Source organism: Histoplasma capsulatum (genome assembly GCF_000150115.1).
Source record: "Histoplasma capsulatum G186AR genomic scaffold supercont2.1, whole genome shotgun sequence".
Taxonomy (NCBI): domain Eukaryota; kingdom Fungi; phylum Ascomycota; class Eurotiomycetes; order Onygenales; family Ajellomycetaceae; genus Histoplasma; species Histoplasma capsulatum.
In genome coordinates, this window is record NW_025544801.1 from 2,556,186 (window position 1) to 2,572,806 (window position 16,621).

Sequence of the window (16,621 nt, forward strand, 5' to 3'; positions counted from 1 at the left end):
GTCCGTTTTTGTCAAATTCCGGAGTTAAGGGAACGATACCCATAATCTTGATGTCAAAATTAATATAATTAAGCGAAGTCCTAGTTTGTTCAATTCTTCAAAATTGTTGCTCATTCCCATTTTGCATGGGGAAATTTACCTATCCCATCCATATTTCCCCCGATGTTAACAGAAAAAGAAAAAACAACTAAATAATACACCTTTGTCTCCGCAAAACTGATAATATCCATCACCCACATAAAATCGTCGCCAGCAAAAATTTTCGGGTATCGTTATAACCACTTATTTCGAGTTTTCAAAGCCAAGGTGGATGATATGCAGAGATGCGTATCGGAATTTGATTGTACAAGTACAAGGGGCCCTCCGGCCTCGCGAAAAGAGAACACACAAAACTTATTACTCGTCTGAACCTCCATGATCCAGTCTAACCCTTTTGCCTGGGCTGGGCTCGTCTGCGGTCCCGGCCTCTGGCTCTAATTGACGCTTTCCGGAGGACTCTACTTCATCTGAAGTTTCCGCCATTGTCGGAGTCCGTTTCTTCTTCCTGACTAACAACGAAAGGTCGTTTGCGCCTTTCATGGCCTCCTGTAGCATAGTGGCTTTATCAGTATCTGAAGATTGGCTTAGGACTTGACTCAGGATTCCGTTGAGAGCATTAGAATCTGAGAAACCGCCATTGCGATCATTTATAGACACTGGAGGTCGACGAAGCTCAATAAGCTGTACAGAGGATGATCGTGTTAGTATGCGTTTTGATGCAATAAGATGCGGCAAGGATGCACTATATGTAACTCACTCGTTGCTCCATATCAGAAACAATTTCTTTGACATCTTCAATATTCGATTTGATTTTGTTGACAGTATCCTCCTCCATGTTTTCAAGTTTCTGTAGTTCTTTTGATATCCTTAATTTGCAACTCCGAATCGCGGTTTCCATGTGGTTTGCTGCCTCGTTTCTCTTTTCCTTGTCAACTTTTGTGACCTGCTCGCCGGTAGTACCTTGACCATTCTCCTCCTTTTCAGGAGTTATGGATGAGAACTCTAAAGCCAGGGAGAGCTTGTAATGACACTCCGCAACGCTAGCGTCTTCTAATGGAAACAGCTCCGTTTTCAACTCCAAAGAGGCCCTTAAATCGGTAACAGCATCCTCAAACCTCTCAGCCTCCAAACAAATTTCTGCTTGTAAATCGTATATATCTGCAAGTCGTTCTTTCACATTGCGCTCCTCGTCCTGCTTCTCCGACTCCAGATTTTCCAGTTTCCGGAGTAAGAGTATGCGTGACAAGTCTAACATTTCAAACGCGTTCGCAAATTCATCCTCCTGTTCCTCTTCCTGAGCTCCGTCGCCAGCATCACCGTCATTCTCCTCATCAGAACCCGAATCAAAGTCCTCGTCCCCTGTAAACTGGAAAAGTGATGACGATTGCGGTTTTGCATTGTCAGCTATGCTTCTCGTAGCTTTCTCATCGACTGTAGAACCCTCTGCAATCGCACGGGCGATGATTGACTCGTTTGGTTGCCTAATCTCAGATCTCGGTGTAGGATCTCCCGTCATGCTCCTAGGTGGGTTGGATGCTTGGCCGGAGACTTTTGAGCCGAGGACATCGCTTTTCCTCACGGCAAGATTGTACAGCGATTTCCCGTAAGAGTATAGCAGGTCGGCGTTCTCAACCGACATTTCGCCATTCAGCTCCGCTTGGAGCTCTGTCGCCCGAGAATATAACTCTGCAGCAGCGTCATAGTCTTTAATGGCATCTTTGGCAGAAGCCCGCTCAATAAGATCTGCCAACTGAGCCTGTTTCGATTCGGGTGGTGGAGCTGTAGTTTGCAATTCGCGTATGAGAGTGCTACTGTCTGGCGTTGCTTCCGCCATCCTGGACGAGCGAATGAGAGATTGGATTCAGAGAGCTGCCCTTCAACTCAGCGACCAAGGGTGAATGGATGATCTGTAGAGTAGTTGGCTTATAGAATAGATAAGTCAACAATGACAGTGAGGATATGTGAAAGTTGAAAAGTTTATCAAAGCTGCCTTCATTTCTTTGCTCTTTAATGGCTATTTTTTGTCATCACGTGCAAATGCACCCATGTTGCGACACGTCTTAGTCGCGTCTTCCCTCAACCTATAACGTTTTGATAGCGCACGGAAATTCAACAAGATCCCAAAGGCCAGGGGAGTATCTCAGTTGTAGCTCATTACTTTTGTTGTGGCACGGCGACTCAATGATTAATCCTTATTGCAGGATGCGACGATAGCGGCGAATTTGCAAATCTATCATCGCCATCGGACGTTCCACGGGATGTCGGAACCAGCTTCTACAGCCGCCTCCATTCTCCCCATCCTGTTACCTCCGCCCACGTTACGTCCTCTTGCGTTCAGAGTATTTACTAAAAAACATAGCTTGACTATTACAGCTTCTAGTCTACAGTCGCTCGCTACGTTTGTGGGGAAGAACTGCGGCTCAGGATGGCGGGAAGAAGGCCTTGCAGAGCTCGTCCTCGACGAAATCGCGAAAGCATGGAAAAAGCGTGGAGGCGGAGTGATCCTTGAGGATAGCGAAAGTGGCAATGCTTTGCTGAAGTCAATATTACGGGCTATGGAAGCCAATATGAGTGGTGGGAGGGTTATTATTCGCGACCCCGCGAAGGGCGCAAGCGGTTCGACATTGACATTCGGCCTCGAAGGCGCGGACAGTGAGCTGAGTCGAACTGGCAACCAAAGCGAAAGCGGCCAAAATATTCACGAGGAATCGTTGGAAATAGGAGAAGATAGCTCACTGAACGATACAAGAAGGTGGATTAAAATTATCAGCGCATTCGAACAACATCGCCCTGTCTATAATATAAATAAGAAGAATTTCGATATAATAACTTCGCCTCCTTCCTTATTCCCGCCGCCTTATCAGAGAGCCAATATTTTGAGAGATCGATATAATATCATTTACCAGAGGATATTACGCAATGAGGCTTTTCGAATTCCGCTCCAAGGATCGACATCCTCACATTCCAGCACAACTCGTTCCTATAAACTGACATCGATTGCTAATCTTCTGGGGAGGACTGGTACATCGCATCTGCTCCTCGGCCTTCTCTCTATGTCCCCGGCTGGAGACCTTTCCCTAACAGACCCAACCGGAAGCATCGCTCTTGATATTACACATGCCCGCGCTATTCCAGAAGACGGGGCATGGTTCGCACCGGGAATGATAGTCCTTGTCGACGGGATTTACAGAGAGGAGGGAGTTGTCACCGGATCTACATTGAACGGATCAGGCGGGGTTGGCGGAACAATCGGTGGAACGTTTACTGTTGCATCGGTTGGTGGACCTCCGTGTGAGCGGCGTGAAACTTCCACTGGTGCAGGCAATCGGGGCGGGGATGATGCCATGACCGTCGAAGGCGGATTTGGCTGGGTTGACTTTCTAGGTGTCGGGAGTGAACGAGGCAGAGGTTATCGGATGCGACAAGTTGAAAAGATCTGCCTTGACAAGGGTCCGCCCTACGAGCAGCGGGATATAAGAAAGCGAATAGTTGTCATGAGTGAAGTTAATCTAGACGTCCCAAAGACAGAAGGGGCGCTCACACATGTCTTCGAATGTTACGCTTCACTCCCGGAACAACAGTTACCGTTAGTCTTCATTTTGATTGGAAATTTCGTCCAACATGCTGTCATTTCCGGCGGAGGGAGTGGGGGTAGCATCGAGTGCAAGGAATATTTCGACATTCTTGCTTCCGTCCTTTCAAACTATCCGCGTCTCTTGCAAAACGCAACTTTTGTATTTGTTCCGGGAGACAATGACCCTTGGGCGTCTGCCTACTCTGCCGGCTCGTCTACGACAGTCCCGCGAGATGCAATCCCTGATTTATTCACATCCAGACTCAAACGTGCGTTCACACATGCTAATAATGAATTACCTTCTCGTATCAAACATACACCGGGTCAAGCCGTCTGGTCATCCAATCCCACACGTCTCAGTCTTTTCGGGCCCGTGCATGAACTTGTCGTGTTCAGGGATGATATCTCAGAGCGCCTGAGGCGTACCTCGATTGTTTTCAAACCACAGAACCCACAAGACAATTCACACACCTCAAACGAACCCACCAACACGGATAATGATATGGTTGTAGAAAGGCTAGATGATGACGAAGCTCGCCCGGCGGAACGAGGTAATGAGGAAGGAGAAGAACTCAAACAACAACAGCAAATGGAGGATAACCTCCACCAAAACTCAACTACAGCATCCCAAGTAAATCTCCATGCATCTCGAAAACTCGTCAAAACAATTCTCGACCAAAGCCACCTCTCCCCCTTTCCCCAACACATCCGGCCGGTTCTATGGGATTATGCGCCCGTCTTACATCTCTACCCGTTACCAACGGCTATGATCCTAGCGGACTCCGGCGCAGAACCATTTGCGGTTACGTACGAAGGGTGTCACGTTATGAATCCGGGCCGCCTCATACCAGAGGGGAGTAGGAGCTTAGTGAGATGGATTGAATATGATGTAGCGAAACGAAAGGGGAGTGTAAGAGAAGAGCGGTTTTAAGATGATCATGGATCGGGCGTTGTTAAAGTTATGCCTTCCGGTTTGAGGTATTTGGTGCGTTTGTCCCCCCCCCCCCCCCCCCCCCCCCCTCTTTTTTTTTTAAGAGGCCTCTGCCGCTTAGCATTTTTTGAAGCATTTTTGCATATGAATAATGTTATGTCCTCCCCCCCTTTTTTTTCTCTTCTTTGTCGCGCATGCATCTTAGATACCCAAAGATTTATCCAAGATTCATTTTTGGGGTTCAGAAAAGCAGGTTAAAATTTCCGTTCGATAAACTCTCATGTCAAAAGTTTTCATCTTGTCACATATGCGCTTCTGGTCATAAAGAAACCCGAATAGTCTCGTCTACGAAAGTCGAGATAGAGGTGGAATGTATATAAGTTAAAAATATCATATAGAAGCCAAGCCACGACATAGCTTTATCCATTATCCATTACTGCCCTCGCAGCCCAAGAAGACAGCACTGAGAGTGAAAAAAATTTATCTGAGAGTAGTACGTACATGGACAGGAACCAGGTTAGTTACAAGGGGTCACTGGAAGCGCCTAAAATAAAGATCAAAATCGGGAAATGAAGAGTAAAAGGGAATATATAGATATCACTTGAAAATTCTGGGAGACATTTGTGTCCAATGCTGGTGGAATAGTTCCTTCATGTTGTCCCATCTCCTAAACCTTGGAAAAAATTCAGCGTGAACGCTTTCAATTAATTAGATGGTCATGATAGATAAAATCCACGTCTCCGCCATTGGTCATAGTCCTGGTGGCATTGATGTTCTTTTTGATTTGCGCGCTCTTCGTATCCTGCTTCACTGCTTTCATATCTGTTTGTGTTTGCATTCGTGCCCTCATGGCAATTCCGTTATTGGTTGCTGGGAAGCCTTTTGTCCGTCCCAATTCTCCCTGCCGCCCCTGCATACCGACGCCCAACGCCCATACCCGCCTGACCGGACGTTGGCCTTACTTTATTATCTGTCACCCTTCTACCAGAGGGATTAGACTGAGGTCCTTTCTACCCCTACGATCACAAGCCGACGTCGTCACTGCCACCGCTACTTCCACCAGAACCAGGGTCAAGGTCAGTACCAGTGCCCCCATTCCGCTTTCCCAGAGGATTCATGCCCAAACCGCCACCCGTTTCCGATGAGATATAATCCGTCAAGACCCTATGCAGGGCGGAGACGAGGTTTCCGATCTTCTCGCAGTCGGCGATGGCACCATTGCCCAGACCCTGCCACCCATCTCCACTGGCACCAAATATCTGCTCTTTCAACTTGAGTTCCACGGCCTCTCGACCGGTTTTGTCTGACATGGTAGTCATGTCCCGTAAAACCCACACGACTCGATCTCTTCGTAGGCCTGCATGGATGCAGAAGAGGTATCGGAGGGAAGGGTAGCGGAGGTGGAAGATCTTTGAGCTTCGAGTGGTAATTTGGACTCCGGAGTTTCCAGGAAGATTGCTGCGTAAACCGGTAGAAATGAGCTCCAGAGCTTGGAGAATTGGTCGCGTGATGACGAGCAACTTTAGGACGGCCTCTAACCCGGCTCCAGCTCTAGCTCCTGGACGCAGGCCATTAAGCGTAGATGTCAAGGATTCTTTGATGCGTCGGTGAGGGTTTTGTGGGTGGAAATCAATACTCATGCGTAAAAGCATGAGAGGGGCTTGTTTTGATAACAGTGTGGCAGAATCGATGTCAGATTCTATGGATTGTTCGTGATAGTTAAAATTGATAATGGCGCGTGCGCCTTCATCTGCAGCATATGAAAATTTTATTTTGGAGAGAGAAACGGATAAAAGCTTCAGGGACTTTTGCTTTAAGGTGTTAAGGGTAGAAATTACGTGCTCTAGTTGTTGGAGGCGGGCAAGAAGTTGGATAATCATAGGTTTGCCGACGGGGGTGAGAAAGCGCATGGCAAAACCCCGACCATTGGGTTGGAACGTTATAGTGGGATCTAAATGCACTGCTAGGAGAGCTAGATCTTTTATTTCTCTTGAAAGATTCCCGTGCGCTAGGAGTATGGCGCATTGTGAGGATGGATGGATTCCCCTGAACGAGAGACGAACTGTGTCTCTAACCGCGGGGTTCTTGTCAGCTGTAATGGAGGGAGATATTCGTAGTGCAGAAGGAAGAGAGCCGCTGCGGAACCGTATAAAGATACTTGGTACCTGGAGATGCGGCCCAAGAGAGAGGTTCCGTACGGAAGGGAAGTAATGAATTCCATGGAGTTCTGAGAGATAACAAGCGTTGACGTGAATGGCGAGCATCCCCGAGAGAGCGTAATCTAGTTGGCTGAAGGAGGCGTAGTTTAACCGCCCTGGCAAGCCGCTAAAACGGCCAGTAACCATGCGAGCTGATTGGGGAGAAAAGGGGCCTTTATCCCTCGATGGCGCACGCAATTCGACTACCCACCAATTATCTCCATCCATGCTGCAGGTATACGCGATACCATAATTGCACTCCCAGGATTTGCGAAAGAACAGAACTGATCGAAGGATGTTCGAGGGGAAAATACGCCGAAGATCTTCGTTTTTGATATCGCGTGAGTTCACCGTCTCCCAGCCAAGAGCAGTGGCAAGTGACTCAACCTCCTCTATCACAGCTGTCGACCGAAGGCGGGAGATACGGAAGAGTATATCGTCGATAATGGGTCTTTCGAAGCTTCGATCAATATCATAGCGGTTTAGCAGCAGAGGGGTAGGGCGGAAGATGATGGCGCCAGAAACCGGTTCAATCATCACTCTAAGGCTTCTGCCCTTTGTAAGCTGAACATCGAGGAAACAGTTGCCTGGCTCATTAATAGATGTTTGCAAGCCAACGGAAAGAGCTCCGCTGGCGTATAGACGCCCTTGCGATAATTTTGTGTACGTAGATTGAAGCAAGAAAGATATATGTAAGGCAGTAACACTGCGAAGGATAGTTTCCATGGAAAGAAGCTCCGGGTCCAATTTGATATCTTTAGACTCCACTTCCTTGTTATCTCTCATCCACCTCAAGCCAAGAAATGGCGATTCAGTAATCGATCCATCATGTGTTTGCTCCTTGCGACGACCGCCTTTTACACCGATTTCGATCCAGCTCTTCGGTCCGGGTCTATTGATCCAATACTGCACGACAAGAGTGCGGTGCAAAACCTCCACACGTAGAGTATCAAGCCAGTGTTCCCGAGCCAGCTCGACAGCCTGGTGAAACAGTATGGTGATTTTGTTCGATAAGATCAAATTATGCAACAAGTTATAGCATCCTGTAAGGCCTGAGTGCATGAGAATGGCATTCACTCTGTTATCCAGCTCATCCAAAAGCCTTCCAGCTGGTTTTGGAGGTGAAGGGGAGAATAAAAATCGAATATCGACGAAGAAAAATTGCGAGGAATGACTCTCTTGCGCAATAGAGAGGTCAACCTCAAACTCCGTCGGAACCTTAAAAGTGACTCTACCATCATGGACCACATAATTTGTGAATGCTCTGGGTATCTGGTCGTGCAGTACTAATCTTGTCCGAATCGTCTTATTGATTTTCTTCAGTGTTTTAAGCATCTTTTTTGGCGTTAAAGGTTTTGGTGGAACGAACGAACGCTGAAAAAATGAGGATATTGAATTTAGTAATCGAGCCGCCGTAAAAAAGGAAACGAAGAGAAAGAAGAAAGAAGAAAAAAGAAAACAAAGATCCAGGAGAGATAGAATTACCTCTTGAATAGCAGCCACCCTCCCAGTTGCTAAAACCTCCAGCGCCATCGCAAGATCAGGGTTCGCTGTCTGCGCCCTGATCAAATCTCTCTTCATCTCACCAATGGACAAAATTGCGCCATTATAGCAATCGTATCGCATGCGAATAAAAGCTTGAATGTCTATGAGTCTGCTAACATCGGCTGCCCGTCGACTCCATTGAGAAAGAACAAGAATCTTGATGAAATCAGCCCGCTTCGCCTGGGCAAATTCGAGGATACGAAGTTTCTTTTGTGCATTTTCCGCGGAGGATGGACTGAGGGTGTATTTGCCGTTGGTCGTGGTTACGGGGCCAGCAGCAGCGTGAGTTACGGTTGATTGCGGATTCGCCAACTCTGTTATTAGATCCGTTAGGTCATTCCAGCATTGTTGAGTGGCCCTATTGATGAGATGACCCAGAGGGAAAAACCCCTGGGTGATATGCACCAGTTCTGGCGGCAGAAAGTCATCAAATTTGGGGTTGGAGAGACAGGCCGCGTCTTTCGCATGGGAAGGTCGATTTGAATGGTTTCCGTTATTATATGGTGCGAGGGAGGCGGTGGTTGAGAGCGTATCATCAACATGTTGCCGTTCGATCTCCCGTCCTGGTCCATTCGCGCTGGTACCATCCATGATGATTCCCGGCATCTCTAGACGGGCGACGACAAATCGGCGCGCCCCAGCGGCGGCCCGCCAGCCCCGAGACTCGTATGTATGTATGCGCAAAGAGCAATACGATGACTCGGCAGTAAGAATGCGTCACGAGAAAGCAGATATCTCGGGGAGCAACACTGGGAGGGCCCGATTACGTGGATGCGCGGCGATTAGCGGGCCAGAAATATGTCCTAACTAAAAACTCGGCTGGGGCGATCGAGGGGATACCGAAGAAAAGACACGCGCGAGAGTTGGGGGCCATCTGGCGGTGGTGGATAGTTGGGGTTGGGGTGGAAGATCGACGGGGGAAGGATTCTGATAAGTTAGCTGCGGGAGAGCAAGCAGTTGAACGTTGAGAATTAGGTAATTATTAGGTAACTAAGGGCCTCACACCTCAGATTTCAAGTTTCCTTGGCAAAAATCGAGCCCTGCGCAGATATCATCGACTATTTTGTGAGTTACCCACTAGAATTACATACATCCTCTACTTCCTTCATCTGAAATGAGTGTAGGGCAGTTTGTTTTTCTATATTTCTCGGACTCTAACCATCTAGCTGATCCTAAGCCTAATTTCTAAGCTCCAATCCTGTGTTAAAAGGTGGCGAGAGTGCATTGATGCTGCTGAGAAGTCTGTCAGTGTAGTTTAGATGGGCTGACCCTGTTCAGATATATGGTCAGGGCTGTTCAACTTTAACGGGTCCTGCGCAAGGACTTTACCAGGTAGCTTTCCAACATCCTAAACACAGATACACACAGTACATAGCTACGGTCTACTGCGTATGCACGATATCGGTGAAAAGGTCACTAACTTAGCTCGTTGCCTGACTAATCTGGCAAACGGAGTAGCCAAGCTATGCCAAGATATTAGCGTGCTGAAGCTGCCCAAACAGGCAATCCTGAACTGGGGCTGGAAAGAACAAACTGGCCTCATCTCGCGAGGAGGCTATATATACTCGACACTTTGGCGACAACCCAGCTTCATCCTAGGACTGTATCCATCACCCGTCCGCTTCAGTCCAACAACACGCCAAGTGTTCATAGGGTTGCGTGCACGTCTGTCCTTCTTTACTGGCACTGAATTGAGTCTTGCCAGAGGCCCCTGGGTCAACACCCTTCCTTGTACTCCCTTTTTTCCTGTCTACTATCCTGTCACTATGCGGCAGTTCAGAGATTTTGCCTTTGGCCTGGCTGCCCTAGGGCTCACGGCTCTGGCGTCTGCTTCTGAAGCTCCTGCTTCTGAAGCTCCCGCTTCCGATGCAGAGTCACATGTGCATGTCCTCGAGAAAGCAACGTTCAACGATTTCATGGAGCAGCACCCCCTGGTCATGGCGGAGTTCTATGCGCCATGGTGCGGTCATTGCAAGGCTCTTGCCCCTGAATATGAAGTTGCCGCAGCCGAGCTCAAGGAGAAGAACATCCTCCTCGCTAAGATTGACTGCACGGCGGAGAGTGAACTGTGCAAGGAGTACGACGTGGAAGGTTATCCCACAATCAAGATCTTCCGTGGTTTGCAGAATGTCAAGCCATACAATGGCGCTCGCAAAAGTGGAGCGTATGTTTTCCTCTGCCCCCTATTCAGGTATTATCAATTTAATTTCATAGCTGACTTTTTCCCATAGCATCTCATCCTTCATGTCCAAACAAGCTCTTCCAACAGTCAGCCAGGTAACGATGCAAAATTTCGAAGATGTGAAGGCAATGGACAAGGTCGTCGTTGTTGGATACTTTGCTTCTGATGACAAGACCTCGAATAAAACTTTCCATGCTGTGGCTGAGGCCCTGCGTGATGACTTCCTCTTCTCCGCAACAAGTGACCCCGAAATGGCTGCTGCTGCAAACGTAAAGCATCCGGCCGTTATTCTGTACAAGGACTTCGACGGAGGCAAAGAGCTCTTCTCAGGGAAATTTGTTGAAGAAGACATCACCAACTTTGTGAAAGTTTACAGCATGCCTCTCGTTGGCGAAATCGGACCAGATACCTACAATAGCTACATGGGTGTAAGTTTGCCGAGAATTCGTATAATCCGAGCTTAACAGGATAATGTTGCGAGAACAATCATACTAATGCCTCTATCAATAGAGTGGCCTTCCACTCGGCTACCTATTTGCCGAGACTCCTGAAGAGCGTGAAGAGTTCGCAGCCATGTTGAAGCCTATTGCCAAAAAATATAAAGGTCGCATCAATCTTGGAACCATCGATGCCAAGGCTTACGGAGCTCACTCTGACAACCTGAACCTTAAACCCGAGAAGTTCCCAGCGTTCGCAATCCACAACCCTGCCGAAAACAAAAAGTTCCCCTACGATCAGGAGAAGAAGATCACCCGGGATGACCTCGGGGCATTCGTTCAAGCCGTCCTCAATGGTGAGATTGAAGCCAGTATAAAGTCCGAGCCTATCCCTGCGAGCCAGGAAGGCCCTGTAACCGTTGTCGTTGCCCACACCTACCAAGAGATTGTCATAGACAGCGACAAGGATGTTCTTCTCGAGTTCTATGCCCCATGGTGTGGACACTGCAAAGCGTGAGTTTTCTCTCGAGCCCTACTAGCCACTGATCATATTTGCTTGTATTATACTGAGACGTCATCTTGTAGCCTCGCGCCCAAATACGAACAACTCGCCAAACTCTACGCCGATGACCCAGAGTTTGCCTCGAAGGTCATAATCGCCAAGATTGATGCCACCGCAAACGATGTGCCAGACGAAATCCAGGGATTCCCAACCATCAAGCTTTTCCCTGCGGGCGCCAAAGATTCTCCAATTGAGTATCAAGGCTTGCGCACCATCAAGGAGCTGGCCCAGTTCGTGCGGGATAATGGCAAATATAGTGTTGACGCATATGATCCGGAGAAAGTAGACGAGGATAGCGGTGATGTCACCAAGAAACCCGAGGAGGAGAGTCCTTCGTCGACAGAGGCCGCTGCCAAGGAAACCAAGGCTGAATCAACTGGTAAACCGGAGGAGACTGCCGGTGAAGCCACCCGACATGAGGAGCTGTAAGCTCTGCCGCCATTTTTTTTTGGTGCAATATCGATTATGCCATGTATTGAAAAACTGGGATTCTTTGGTTGTTTGTCTTGTTTCGTACTATTAGTTAATTGAATTGAATGGTTGTCCTTTTTTTTTTTCTTGTTTAGTTTTCTGTTTGAAATAATCTGCGTTTATTTGATGTGTTTTGCCTCTGCATTGCTATTTTAAATGTATTTTGTTTTTTTTATATAATCCCCTGCGCGAAGCGTGCGAGGGTTTGCATTTTGTGCTTGGGGTCATGCTATTAACCAAGCTAAGAAAGAAATAACTCTCTACGTTTTACATCTCGTTGAGACCTAGATACCTGTACGAGCTTAGCGTTTTTCCGATTTGCAAGGGCTTGTATCAAGCAGGCTGTCAACCTCGTTTCGCTCCCTGTAACTATCTCTTGTGCAAAGTTTCCGATTGTGACAGATCACATAATTAGTGGATCCTGCTATTAACATTCAATTGCGTTGGGCTAGCTATGGATGGATCGCAACATGTCTCGAACTTTAAAAAATTTTCCAAGACTCAGCCGAACGCTTCGAAGCTTTTCACCTGAAATCAGGAAAACCTTGAAATAAATAAAAGAGATCGGGGGAAAACCCAATTGAACTGAATGGAATCGAATGAAATTAATCAAAAAATAAATAGATAAATAACAAAATCCACGAGGGGAAAAGGAGAGAATTGAAAAAAAAAAAAATTCTACACACCATGTCGAAAGGCCATTTGCAGCCATCGGGGGGAAAACGAAAAGAAAAAAAAAGGAAAACAATCGACGGGCTAAGGTCCCAAGAGTTGATGATTTCTGGCCAGCAATATGAGAAGAATGCACACAAACACGCCCGTACTCAAGACACACAAAACTCCTGTGTTGCGCTCATATACAGTTTCCTGAATCAATTAGGAAGTTCATACTCCGCCTCCGCTAGAGCAGCCAATGCATCAGCATCATCATCCTCGTCTTCCGATAACAGAGACGAACTGGGGATCCCGCCCCCATTCGCCTCTGTGGCTTTCTTCCCATCGTCCCCTTTCGGTACGATAGCTTGCGCTTTGGCCGTAGTGGATACTGTGGTGGAGTTGTTTTGAACGTTAGTTTCAGTCGCTGTAGCTACAGCTATCTTCGTTTTTGGTGCTGTTGGTGGTGGTGATGATGATGTTTTCTCCTCGATGAGAGACCAGTCAATAATCCCATCTTTGCCATAACGTTCCAGAAGCCATTCATTGGTCTTCTTAAAGTGGCCGCATTTAAACTGTAAGAAAAGGAGAGAAGGATGAGAAAATCGCATTCTTCTGTTAGCCAGGGTCGGGAAAATTGCATAGCCAAAGGTGAGATGATGATGAATAGGAATAAATGAGCAATCGTACTACGGAGTAGAAAAACTTACAAATCCACCATGCGCACTCAACGGACTGGGATGCACAGACTGCAATACGCAATGCCTCTTCTCCTTGTCCCGAAGAATATGGGCCACACGCTTTCCTGCCGGCTTACCCCAAGCTAAAAACACAACCCCACGCGTCCTCGTCTTCGCCACCACATCAATGACCTTCTGAGTAAACTTCTCCCAGCCCTGGTTTGCGTGGCTGTTGGCATTATGCGCGCGGACTGTAAGACATGTATTTAACATGAGGACACCACGGTTCGCCCAGGGTGCAAGGTAGCCTCCGTTGTTGGGTGGTTTGGTGAAGGAGGGATAGTCGTTTTGAAGGGCTATGTATATGTTTTTTAGTGAGGGAGGGGCAGGCATGGGAGGCCGGACGGAGAAGCAGAGGCCATGGGCTTGGTTGTGGTTGTGATATGGATCTTGGCCGATGATTACGGCGCGGACTGTGTGGAGGGGAGTGTGTCGGGACCTAAATCGTGAAAAAGGACGGAGGAGTAAGATTCTGACTTCTTCTATAGAAGGACTTTGTTCTTTCTTGTCTTACCATGAATACACCTCCTCCAGCGGTGGGAATATCTTCGCACCTCCTGCAATTTCCCGTTTCAAAAACCTTTTCAGATTCAAAAATTCTGTAGTGATCACCTCATCCTTCAAATGAGCCAGCCAGCTCTCGTCCAATGTGTCTATTTCCAGTTTGAGCAGTTCCTTCTGCTCTGCTGTTAGGCCAGCAACCCATTTCTCCTTGTTAAAACTTACTTTGGGGCTGGGAGCGAAGGACAGCTTTGTTGTGTTCTGCGCTGCGGAATCCCTAGCCTTGGGGGCGCCAAAAAACGACGTAATACTTCCATTTGGCTTGGGTTTCTTTGTCTCTGCTTCAGCAGCGGTTCCACCGTTGTCCCCTAGGTGGTTGGCATCCCGTTTACGGGAGACAGTAGACATGGCTGCTAAACCAACGGGTAGGGTATTTGACGGGTGAGAATGGCAGACTGTGTAAGTATGAAGAACGGAATGACTCTGGAGGATGAGAGTCACAAAACTTCGAAGCATACAGGGTTTTATTCGCTTTTGTCTGATGCCTCTGTGAGTTCAAAGGGGTGCCTGGACAGAAGGACAAGAAAAAGAGCTCGGCTCATCGTCCGCCCAGGCAGGGAGGCCTAGTGGCTGAAGGTCTTATAGGCAACGCTGAAGCCAATGGACGCGTGAAGCAAGCGTGTGGAGGCGTTTTGTCACGAACCACGGTCACGTGAGTCAGTGTGTCTCATGAAAATGAAGATATAATTACAAGAAGGTAATTAATTACTGGTCGAAGTGATGTCAAAGTCTGTTTCTTTTGTAAGCCTATGAAAGTCGTTTTTAAAACTACATTGATTTGTTTCTCCACAAATATGGTCGTCCATAACACTCGTATCGTTTTTGGAGACCCCACCACGGAGAAACCGAAGAGAGCAAGACCACCGAGATATGACACCGAACGACCGATATGAAACTAAAAGTGAGAGGTGAAGTAGGCAATTTTATTATTTGCATCTTTTTTCCACGATATTCGGTCCATGCTCATCAAACTCCTTCTTCGATATCCACATTTGATGAAATGTCCCCAGGCTCGCAACAATACTCCCCCCAAGCCATGAACCAAATTTCCGTTCCGCTGTGTTGCCAGGCGCAGTTATACGTACCCGGGGACTCGGGAACATGTTCATAAGCTCAAAGTTCAGTCGATCATTGAAGCCGTACAGCAGACTAGTCGCACCCGTCACGACTACATTGGCGAGCAAGTGCGGTCGGATATCTACGTCGACTTGATTTAGAGAGTTTCGGATTAGCTCTGGTATTGTTTGGGCAGCAGTGGGCGCTGGGAACTCTGGTTCTGTATCGGGAATCGCCGCTTGAGCGTCGAATAGCGATTCAACTACGCGGTATCGCTCGGCCCCAAATACCTGGTTGTAGCCGTCCGGGAACTCGAAAGGGCGGCCTGGACTCCCCCTAGCGATCTCCTCATTGGGGATGCCATTGGGGCCGGTGCTGGATAGGGAATGCGGACCGGGCCAAACTTGTACCACACACTCTTTGAATTCAGATATTGTCCGGTCTTCCAGGAGTCGACGGAAGGATGGGTCTGGGGCCCGGTCAGCGGGAATAGTTTTGTAGGTTGCTTGGGCCTGTTGACCAGCATCCACTGCTGTCTTAGAAGACACGAGGTAGTGTGGAGTGATTGTTATGGGTTGTGGCGAGTTCGTCCTGAAAAGGGCGCGGATCTGTGAGGAGATAAACTCTCCACCAAGAGGGGAGTGTTGAACGCCCCTTTTAAGAACTAGGCCGTCGTGGACGGGGGTTATGGAAACGCCTGATGCGCCAACATCAACAACTAAGGCTGATGCTTTGCCTGAAGCGAAGCTGGACGACATACATATTAGTACCGTATATCACATTTCGGTTCACCTAGAGAAGGGGAAGTGCTGGCGAAGCGGAGGAACTCACGCAGCTAATGGTCCATTCCGAGCCAGATAGAAGGCAGGGGTCCCCCATTTCTCCATTGCTATTTCAATAGTCTTTTCCCGTGCCTTGACAGGATTCCAACCGCACTCTGTCATAAGTAGCGGGCTATCAGCCAACGGCTTCTCTTCCGCTTCCACGACATCCATCTCCGCCGGTAGGTCGCCGTTGGCAGTGTCATTTAATCCATTAAACAGAGGGTTCCCGGACTTGGCCCCCGTTAACCGGGATGTGAATGAGTATTCCCATACTTTCTCTGCTGCGTCCCAATCCTCTACTATCCCCTCTCTCCCCATTGGATTGTGAATGGAGAGCCCCGGCCGTGGCGTGACGTAGATGCTGTCTCCATAAATGTATTTGTCCTGGGCATCTGTAGTGTACTTCCCGTAGCAGGTTGGAATGACAGATTTCGGTGTGTCTTCGCCCGCGAAGCCGGCGCGTACAGTTGAATAGCCTGGGTCGAGGATAATTGCGGACACCTCGTCTGCGAAAATTGGAGTTAGCAGATAGGATACCCGCGCGGCTTAAAGGAGTAAAGATGTATGGGACATACCGCCGCCGTATTCAGCGGTTGCTGGAGGTACTAGAGAGCTCATCTCTATCCCTCGCGTACTGTGTTGTGAATATTGGTGAGGTTGAAATCTTCAAGAACCTGAAATACGCAAAGCGTATATCACAGAGCTAGCACTCTGACCATAGAAAAAATCTTAAATGGCAGTCGCATGTAAATAGGCAATCGGGAAATGGTGTTGGATGTATGATAGATAATTCGATGAGGTGGTGGTGTTGATTTAATAGCTGCAAGGAGTGGTAAAAGTGGTGGGG

The 16,621-nt window shown here is 48.0% G+C and overlaps 5 protein-coding genes across 5 annotated transcripts; 2 read left to right on the forward strand and 3 right to left on the reverse strand.

Moving 5' to 3' along the window:
• Positions 1–47: 47 nt before the first annotated feature.
• HCBG_00822 (tetratricopeptide repeat domain-containing protein) lies at positions 48–1,993 on the reverse strand (the record flags this gene model as incomplete). Its single annotated transcript, XM_045427872.1, has 2 exons — positions 48–720; positions 797–1,993. The coding sequence occupies 2 exons, from the start codon at positions 1,871–1,873 to the stop codon at positions 397–399; spliced, it is 1,401 nt and encodes a 466-aa protein (XP_045291847.1).
• Positions 1,994–2,297: 304 nt separating this feature from the next.
• Positions 2,298–4,947, forward strand: HCBG_00823 (DNA polymerase epsilon subunit B; the record flags this gene model as incomplete). The annotated part of the gene is made up of 1 exon (XM_045427873.1): positions 2,298–4,947. The coding sequence occupies one exon, from the start codon at positions 2,298–2,300 to the stop codon at positions 4,542–4,544; it is 2,247 nt and encodes a 748-aa protein (XP_045291848.1).
• Positions 4,948–4,956: 9 nt separating this feature from the next.
• On the reverse strand, positions 4,957–8,878 carry HCBG_00824 (uncharacterized protein; the record flags this gene model as incomplete). Its single annotated transcript, XM_045427874.1, has 2 exons — positions 4,957–8,116; positions 8,228–8,878. The coding sequence occupies 2 exons, from the start codon at positions 8,876–8,878 to the stop codon at positions 5,567–5,569; spliced, it is 3,201 nt and encodes a 1,066-aa protein (XP_045291849.1).
• Positions 8,879–9,861: 983 nt separating this feature from the next.
• Positions 9,862–13,125, forward strand: HCBG_00825 (disulfidisomerase; the record flags this gene model as incomplete). The annotated part of the gene is made up of 4 exons (XM_045427875.1): positions 9,862–10,451; positions 10,519–10,897; positions 10,980–11,419; positions 11,492–13,125. 4 exons carry the CDS (start codon positions 10,054–10,056, stop codon positions 11,895–11,897), a joined length of 1,623 nt encoding a protein of 540 aa, XP_045291850.1.
• HCBG_00826 (uracil-DNA glycosylase) lies at positions 11,316–16,604 on the reverse strand (the record flags this gene model as incomplete). Its single annotated transcript, XM_045427876.1, has 7 exons — positions 11,316–13,168; positions 13,304–13,772; positions 13,848–14,317; positions 14,667–14,789; positions 14,980–15,697; positions 15,782–16,280; positions 16,350–16,604. The coding sequence occupies 7 exons, from the start codon at positions 16,390–16,392 to the stop codon at positions 12,812–12,814; spliced, it is 2,679 nt and encodes an 892-aa protein (XP_045291851.1).
• Between the last annotated feature and the right edge of the window lie 17 nt (positions 16,605–16,621).